Source organism: Fulmarus glacialis, unplaced genomic scaffold (assembly GCF_000690835.1).
Source record: "Fulmarus glacialis isolate BGI_N327 unplaced genomic scaffold, ASM69083v1 scaffold12204, whole genome shotgun sequence".
Classification (NCBI taxonomy): domain Eukaryota; kingdom Metazoa; phylum Chordata; class Aves; order Procellariiformes; family Procellariidae; genus Fulmarus; species Fulmarus glacialis.
This window is the reverse complement of record NW_009208734.1, coordinates 18,859-28,211: the sequence shown is the minus strand read 5'-3', so window position 1 is coordinate 28,211 and position 9,353 is coordinate 18,859. Positions and strand designations below refer to the sequence as shown.

Below are 9,353 nucleotides of genomic sequence, written 5' to 3'. Positions count from 1 at the left end.
TAAGGATCTTTGGCAAATCCTAAATGCAGTGTCATGAACTTCTAGCCCTACTTCTACATTGGGCAGCCCCTCTGTGTGCTACTAAGGCCAATAAGATGGTGATTAGTTCTGTGCTGTAATTTGTTTATTCCCTAACATTGCTTGCGGCTTCCTTTCCCAAAGGCAGTAGAAGCAGTAAAATTGTGAAGCAGGAAGCATACAACAGAGCTCGGCAGATCTTTTGTTAGACTCGTACTTACCTGGTTCTGACTCCCTTCTCTAGTGCATGGTGGGAGAGAGTAATGGCTTGATTGCCTGCTCCATGACTGGATTCACAAAAATCCATAACTGGATAATCTGTAGGGAGAGCAGTCTTATGGGGTGCCATTAACCCATCACCCAGCTGCTAAGCCTGGACCATGCTTGGTTTCCCATCAGGGCACCACAACTGCGAATGAGTGTGCTGCCAACGCTGTGGCAGGGGATCAGCAGACAGTTCCCCCCTGCGGTGGTAAAGCCTCTCCCTGGGGTTTCACCCAGAGCAGGTCTGCAAACCGGTGATGTAGCTGGGCTACAGCATGGAACTGGCGTTCAGAGAAGGTCTTGTCGCTGCCAAGCATGAGATGCAGGCAATATATTCTGCTCCCATCACATTACATGCTCCTCATGACAGATTAAAAACCAGATCCCGAAGTTCTTATGTGTGCTGGCAAAAGGGATTTTTCTTCAGTTTGTGGTACTGGCTTCACACATAGGCAAGTATTTTATAAAAAATCATAAAAGAAATGACACTTCCATGCAGGGAGAATACTTGCTTGGCTTACAGGCCAAGGTAGACACTGAAACACATATCTAAGCAGTCTTCCTGCACATGGCCACTCTCCTACACTGGGACCATAAATAAGTTTATGTTAACATATTCACTATGTTTACATGTTACATTGAGACAGTTATAATCAGTCTCAAGTCTAAGTAATCTATCTCTGTATTAGCTTTAGAACATGCAAAAAATAGAGTAGACATCTGTTCCATCTAAGATACAAAGGAGCAGTGTGTTTTCACTAAAAACTTTAGAGTTCAAAACTTGGCATCATCAGTAAAATGCTAATAGACATTTTCAAATTGTATAAACCAAGTGTCTAAATAGAAAAGGTTTGATATTGAAGGGGAACCCATCCACATAAAATAAAACTCTTTAACATGGAATGTAGCCAGTTTCTAAATACATTCAAATATTACAGTGTCTCTATAAATAGAAAACTAGATAGTGCTGAAGAGCTAAAGCAGTCCTTCCAAATAATTCAAGTGTATATATTTCTCTCTCTTTCCTATCATTAATACACAGTTGCTTGAGCTACAGCTGTTCTAGCCTTTGGCAACAGTTCAAGTAACTTCCCCTCTTCTCTCCTTTGCAACCCTCCATCTTCCATTTTGACACCGCAGAGTTGCCAGGGCATATCTTGGTTTCATAAAGTTTTAGGAAAAATGCCACATGTCCCAAACTCTGTTGGTGTGTGTGCAGCCAACCAAGGAAGCATGTCATAAATTCACCATGGTCCTTCAATTGTCACTCAGGTAGTGGCATGTCTCTAGTCCCAGTGTTATAGCCAACAGAGGCTATGTGCTGACAAGCTCCCTCTTACTTGCACAGAGCCTGCTGAGAAGGATTTCAGAATAAACTTGATTTATTGGACCTCGGACATGATATGGGGACTGGGAATTTGTTGCATAGTCCTGCAGTTGTGATGGCTTGCTTTGACTGCCGAAATATTTCCCCAGTGTATAATGCCTTGATAACGTCATTGTTATGTGCGAACTTTCTTCAGAGGGATTGGATTTCACCACCTGCAAAAGAAGTGACATATGTGAGTGCACCTAGAAAGATACACAGCTGTGTATACAGAAATGCTGAGACAGTTGTCCACAAAGCAGGTCCTGATACTCTTACCTTGAGCTGCAAGTTGCTCACAAACAGTATTTTAGTGGGCCAACTTGTTATGTTACATACTCATTAAAGTGCAAGAAAGCCTTGAAATCTAAATGTATAGGCCAATTATACTCAGTTGGTTGATTCTGTAATGCCTTTGTATATTAGACTCTGTTCTCTTCATTAGGGACAATTTATCTGAACAACAAAATTCATACTTAACAGCTTGTCTGTGTATTTACCATGGGAAAAAATAAACTCAGGACAGCCCTGACTTGCAGGAAGGTTTAAATCCTGCTCTGATCCCAAGCACTTGAGGAACATATGCTGTGTCTCAGCTGTGAGCCCTGCGAGACTGTCTCACTCTCAGGTCTTGATGCAAACCTGGCCCAGCTCTATGTTGAGATGAAAACACTCATGTGTCATGTTTCTCCAAGAAAGGAGTTACGGTGCAATTTAACATCCTTCTCCCTGGGGCATCACACTGACCATAACCACAATGTGGTTCAGTAACTTAGTGCAGAAGAATGCTCCTCCTTGGCCCCCCAAATATGTATAAAGCTCTGGGATTACATGTTCAATTTGTATGGAATAAACAAATGCCCATGGGACTACCGATAGAGAAAGTGAAAGGTATGGTTGTCAGGAGCCTAATGACTTGGGGGGGTGGTCCCCTGTGAGATGCTAAAGGTCTCGTCTCAGTGAACACACAGTCACTGATGAATAATGAAGCAACTTCAAGAGAGACAAAACTTCAGAACCTTGCAGATGCAGGACAGAGGACCCCGACCCAGGCGTTGGCAAATCCAGAGAAAGCAGAGAAGGGCCAAGTGGTTAACTTATTTTTAAAAGACTAAATATATGCTGACTTGATAGCTCTGATGCCCGTCAATTTTCCTGCTATATCAGTCACAGCAGACACTTGAAAAAGCAGGCTTCATTTATTAATGCATATATTTATGCAGAGCATATTAGCTTTTTAAAAATATAATGTATATTTACTGTCACTGAACAATCAGAAACAATGTTCATATGTAGTGAAGCTCACAATTAATGAAACAACTCATACAAAATTAAATATGAGTGAAGGAATAACTGTGCAAAGACTTGAAAGACTGGGCAGAGAGGCTATGAGGGAGCTGAACTAAAAAAAGACCAGAAATTATCCATGTAGAAAATGAATATATCCTCTGATCAATTTGATACAGCTAAGCCAAGGGCTGTTATTTGTTTTCATGCAGTTACTGCAGGTTCATTTTTCTAAATTAGTGCCTTAGATCTTACAACTATTTCAAAACGATGCCACCTTGAACCAATCACCCAAACTGCATTCCTGTTAGGCATAATCTCCCAGGAATGCAATCTAATATTCATCCAGCAGCCAGCCACTGATTAAGATACCAAAATCCCAAGGTTGCTAGTTTTTATGTTGTGACCATGATTTCATTGCCATTACATTAGGAAATAAATCTGAATAAAAAAATAGGTTCCATAAAGGTCTTTATAACTGCTGGCCAATCTACTTCTCCATAAGCATTTGTGAAGAATGAGGTAATTAAAAAATCAGGTTTGCATGTGTGCATAGAACTAGAAGTATGTTTGGGCAGAAAGCGCCAGAGTTATGCAAGATTTTTTGTCCCAGAATGATATAAAACCTTTGTGAGTCCAGATCCCTCGGCAATCTGAGCAAAGATTGCAGGGTCTACAGAGCTGCGGATTTCTATGCTATCAGGGTGATCCGAGGCCCTCTGAAGTGGGTTGGTGGGAACTCAAATAATTTATCAGGACAATTTCCATTTGGCCAGCTAGTGAGAATGAAATGAGAACTGCTGAACGCATTTCAGTTCTTGTTTTCTGACTGCAGAGAATGGCCAGCCCTCCATTCCCGCACGGCCATGCGTTAGCTCAGATGGCATTTACAGAGGGGTGTCGTCTTCTGGGGGTTTAGGAGGTCATTTTTTAAGAGAAAGAAAGTGAAAGTATAAAGCAGTAGATTTAATCCATCTCATCTGGTTTCATAAAACATGAAAAGTGCTGGGGTTTTATACAGTGTTCTTGGCTCTGTCCTTGGAGGCAAAATGCCATTTTCCTAGTGCAAACTGCTTCAGCACCTGATGAAACTCCATTTGCCAGGATGCAGAAATAAACTGATGACAAAACTGTTAAAACTAACGAGGTATCAAAAGCATTCAAGGACTTTCTTTTTGCTTTCCTGAAGGGTCAAGTCTGGTTTTTGGGTGCTGATGGATTCTCCTGGGCACATCTATGCCTCTTTCAGGCACAATGGCTGCTCAAGCCTCGTTAACAACAGCTCCATGAGCCAAATTCTCCCCTGATCCTCCCCAGAAACACATACTCTCTGCTGAGATTCCTCTAGCAGGGAAGCAAGGCCAAATCTGCACATGAGCTCGTACAAAATGATGGAGGAGTACATGAAAAATGCTGATGACCGATCACGCCCTGCTGTTTTCCACCCAGTTCCATACAAAGCATGTGAAATATTTCACTTTGAAGCTCTGCTTTTCACTCAAAAGCTCCGTTTCACTCAAACAGCGAGCATCAGCGATGACCCATGAAGACATCAACATCTGGGTTCTAGACAAAAAAGGGTCAAAATAGCCGTCTGGGTGAAATGGAGGGAGGCATTTACTCCATGGGACTATTTATCCATCACATAAATATCTGCTCAGTGACTTACTCCCTCTTTTCCAGCTCCATTTGGACTGAGCTGTGTTATGCTTCTCTCACAGACTGAGCAGAGCAGATTAAAGGATTGGTTAACTAACCACGCCTGCTGTGTTTGGTCCCAAAGCAGGACGGAGGCCACGGCAATGGGCTGAAAACACGTGAGCTACTGAGGAGCCTGAGGTGGAAACCAACTGTGAGGTTGACACACAGCACGTGAGGTCAGACGGGTCTGGTAACGCTCCCAAACCTGTGCTCAGTCCCAGTGAGCCTCATACTGGAACAGAGCCCCAGCCAGTGGCAGCTGGGTGCCCCCCCCCCCCACTTTTGTTTGCCCCCCCCCACTCTTTTGGGAACACATTTGTTGTCCGGTAGACTGTCTCTGACGTTATATCTCTGTCTGTGATATTTAAGGAGAAAAATTAAAGCCTTATAGTTATTAATTTTTTTATTCTGCTTTATGTGAAGGTGACTGCTGTGACTGAGAGAATTAAATATAATCCACTGGCTACAAGAAAATAGTTAGGCTTGCTACGCTAGTCCTTGGCCAGCAGACACCGCAAGGACACTCCGGAGCCTATGCTTGAATTTTACTATCATCACCACTGAATTTCAGTTTGTTGTTTAAACTACTCCTAGGTTTAATTAGCCACAGTATATTTTGTTTTCCAGTGTATACTGTGGGTGTCTGATGAAGAAAACCTTATTTTTAGATCTTTGCTTTTTTTTGATCTTTAAGGAAAATATATCACAGCTCTCCTGACATTTCTTCACAGCAAAAATTAGTGCTTCCACTTCATTCCTGGTGTCACGGCCCACCTTTGTACCTGTGAAGCTCTACAGAGCTTCTGTACTAACCCTGCACACATCCAGGTCCTGGGAACAGGCTTGGCCAAGAGTGAGGCTTACAGAAAAATAGGCATGACTTGGCAAAATAAGCAAGGGGGTTTTATCTTTCTCTTGAGAGATTCAGAAAACATTTCGTGGTCTCTCTTACTTGAAGTAATTTGTTTTGACAGAAAACAAATTCCTAAATTCATGGTGGAAAAATGTTAGCATTTCACCTGTGTGGGTGACAGGTTTTTTTTAATATTTATGCACTTTTGATAACTCTAATAAAAAAACTTCTAGGATTTTCTCCATAAGAAGTAATTTGTGGAGTTTTGTCTTCTAAATGACACATCAAATTGCTTGTGTCATTACTCTAGTCAGTAACCAAACTCCTGAGATTTCTTCCAACTAGTAGCTTCTTACTGGCTCAAAGCCCCCAGCTGACTGTGAAACACCATGAATTCATTAACCCTTGGTTTAAAAGAGACATCTTTTGTTGCATCCTTTTTTCCCTCCAGTTTTAACTTTTTGGTAACAATTTCTTCTCATTCTATATTTCATTCTGTGAAAGAACTTGCACCTGTCATCTCTCTTTTGATCATGCAGAGGAAATGCAATTTTCCTGAAAGATATGACAGTTCAAGTTTTATGGTCCTAAACAGATTTTAATGGAATAAATGGAATGGAATAGGTAGCTTCCTAGTCTTTTGTTAAACAGACAACCCAGATTCAGTTCATAAGAATGAAGATCCTTGTAGCATCACAGGCAATGTCTTACTGTGCTAAACATGACTTTTTCTATAGCAGTACAGAAGGCTTGTCTGTCCTTAGATCTAGATCTCTGAGTGCATGATTCCAGTTTTCACTGAAGAAATATTTTTATGGGAATCAGGAGCTAAGCATATGGAAAAATGTGAGTCTCCTTTAGTCCCCAAAGCTTTTTCTGGTTTCCAAAAGGAGTAATGTAATATTCATGGGTCTTCATTAGGGCAACGAACGATGTGTTCAGATTCTCAGCAGACTGACCACTCATAACAGGAACCTGGGAACTGGCCTTTTATATCAACAAGTTGGTGTCATGGGTACGAGGAAGGACTTGGTTGGAAGCTACAGGAATAGTCTGGTGGCCTTGGTGACACTTCTTTAACTGTCATATGCAAAATTACTGTCATCAGCCTTATGGCAGAGGGTACCTGCTTGCTTGACTATTCAAAAATTATACTCTCTGTTTTCACGGAGGGTCACCTGCACTAAACCAGGGGTGCACTTCTTCATTTGTTATACATAAGGTACAAGAAATCCAAAACTAAAACAGATCCCTCCTTTGCTGATGGGGAAGAGCACTCACTATAAAAAGACATACCACATACTCAAAATACATCTTAAAGGAAACCAGAAAAACTTTAAATATCTTGTTTTTCAAACTCTTTACTTTCACTGGTTTGGCAGCCTCTGGACTGATTTTATGCCTAGATATAATAATGTGTTTGCTTATTCGTTTTTCATTTAATCCATGGACTCCTGTCATTTGTAATATATTCTGAAGATTCCTTGCCAGAACTTTGAATGAACAGAAGAATATGTTCTCAATTGCCCTACTCATATATTTTTACCATGTCCCTGTTTCACCAGTCCAGTAGTTATAAAACAGAGGACAGAATTTTTATAGATTTCAGACAAAAAAGAAAACAGAACTGTGGACATGAGATTTCTGTTTGTATAGTCAGTCACTATAACTATCCCAGATAAGTCTTTCTCAGACATATGAAAATAGATATACAGCAGTAAGATTGGTCTTTCAGTTTTAAGCTCCATTTTAAATGTACCTGTGGTTTGATGGGAGTCTGCTGTCCTGCTCAGTTAGGAAGGCTTAAGAAAAAAACCCGTGAGACTGAGGCATGGCAAAAAGATGGAGTTCATGCAGAAGCAGTTGGGATATATAACACATAGCAAATAATATAAGAACCTGGAAACTGTGCAAAAACCTTTTATACAGGTTACCTTTGCAGAAAAGCATGCTTGGTTTTATTTCAAGAAATCGCCACTACAGCGGTTCACCCTGTCCTCGGGCAGCGTTGCACTCTGAGCGGCCAGGGGCAAGTGCCGCCACACAAACTGCTATCTCCGCGGTTTTTATTCAGGCCTAACTTTGAGTCACGGGTGCGAACCTCATTGCACACCTTTTTGTTTTTAAGCACCTGACAGTTAAAATCTCTCTTAAATATCTGGGAATGATATAAGCATAAACTATTACCTCATGGAAATGGCAGCCACACTTCCCTTGCAGGAATTCTTTGTAACGTCCCATGGTGATGACAAAGGTGTCAACAACTTCATAGCCGAAATTTTTTGCTGTATCCAGAATAACCAAGTTTTCATTCCACAAGTTTTGCACTTCTGCCTGCATTCCAGATAAAATATTGCAATGTCTTGTCAGAAGGGCTGTTTAAAGGTTATTTTATTCTGCCACTGAAATGAATAGCAAAACTGCATTTTGAATAAAGCAATTATGTTATACTCCAGACATGAATTACTATAAATTCACTCTTGAAAGTAGATATTACTTTAAGACTGCTGTAGGTTTTTGCAGAAATTTCTTAGAATGGTTTTGCAGCACAAAAATAGTTATGAGAAAATCTGAAAATTTTTCCCTTGATTACACAACAAATCAGGTTGATTTCAATAAGATCTAAATTAAAATCAAGTTAGCAGTAACTATAATTACTTTTCAGTAGTTGTGCAGCTTCCTTCATAGAAAGAATTCAATGTTGTTTAAAATATAATTACCGGGTAACTGGTTTTAATATATACTTAGGTAATATGAGGTGTAATTCAGAAAAAAATTCCTATTATAATGTTGTCTGTAACAAATAGTGAAAGTGTTCCTGTAAAAGAAAAATTCATCTTCAAATTGGAGTCATTGAGACTTGCTTAAAAAGGAGTATAGGGCCATGGGTATCTTAGACATGGTTACACTGAAGAACAGATTATTATTTCTCAAGATACTGCACGAAGGCCAGGAATAGAAAAAAGGTTAACCATATATTTGTCAAGGCGGTGGATTTGACACTGAAGACAGAAGGGCTTTGAGAGTAGCTGGGGTAATCCAGAAATCCAGAGCACCCAAACCACATGGGTAATTTAGCATACGATTCCAGTATGGAAAGGGAAAAGAATGTCGGTTATGCACTGCAGTTGATTTCTGGAGTTTTATAAACTACTGGATGAGAAACAGAAAAAGGCAGTCCTGGGAAACCTTTAATACTCTTTCTGTCCTTGCCTCACCTACCTTCGATCAAAGTTCTGCTTCTTCCTCCTAGGACTGAACTCCCCTGAAAGCTATGGCAGGAGCTATGACAATGTTTCTTCATATTGAGTCCAACAATTTCCCTACTGTAGCCTAATTTGGTCATCTGGATAAATTAAGGAAAGGGTTGCAAGACATTCAGTAAAGACAAGGCAGATGATAGTACTAACTTAGTGTGGTGGGTCGACCCTGGCTGGACGCCAGGTGCTCACCAAGCTGCTCTACCATTCCCCTCCTTAGCTGGACACGGGAGAGAAAATATAACAAAAGGCTCGTGGGTCAAGATAAGGACAGGGAGAGATCATTCACTAATTACTGTCACGGGCAGAACAGACTCGACTTGGGGAAATTAGTTTAGTTTATTATCAATCAAATCAGAGTAAGATAATGAGAAATAAAAACAAATCTTAAAAACACCGTCCCCCACCCCTCCCTTCTTCCCAGGCTCAGCTTCACTCCCGAATTCTCTACCTCTTCCCCGAGTGGCGCAGAGGGACGGGGAATGGAGGTTGGGGTCAGTTCATCACACGTTGTCTCTGCGTCTCCTTCTTCCTCACGGGGAAGACTCCTCACACTCTTCCTCTGCTCCAGCATGGGGTCCCTCCCACGGGAGACAGTCCTCCG

At 41.0% G+C, this 9,353-nt stretch overlaps 1 protein-coding gene across 1 annotated transcript in view; it reads right to left on the bottom strand.

Moving 5' to 3' along the window:
- Positions 1 to 239: 239 nt before the first annotated feature.
- Positions 240 to 9,353, bottom strand: part of LOC104075924 (cadherin-like and PC-esterase domain-containing protein 1) — a gene marked incomplete at its 3' end in the record, with an annotated part of 27,600 nt that continues 18,486 nt past the window's right edge. The window contains exons 6-8 of the mRNA XM_009576593.1: positions 7,677 to 7,823; positions 1,623 to 1,824; positions 240 to 336 (exon numbers count right to left, since the gene is read on the bottom strand). Coding sequence (XP_009574888.1) covers positions 240 to 336; positions 1,623 to 1,824; positions 7,677 to 7,823 — 446 coding nt within the window. The remainder of the gene's footprint in view (positions 337 to 1,622; positions 1,825 to 7,676; positions 7,824 to 9,353) is intronic.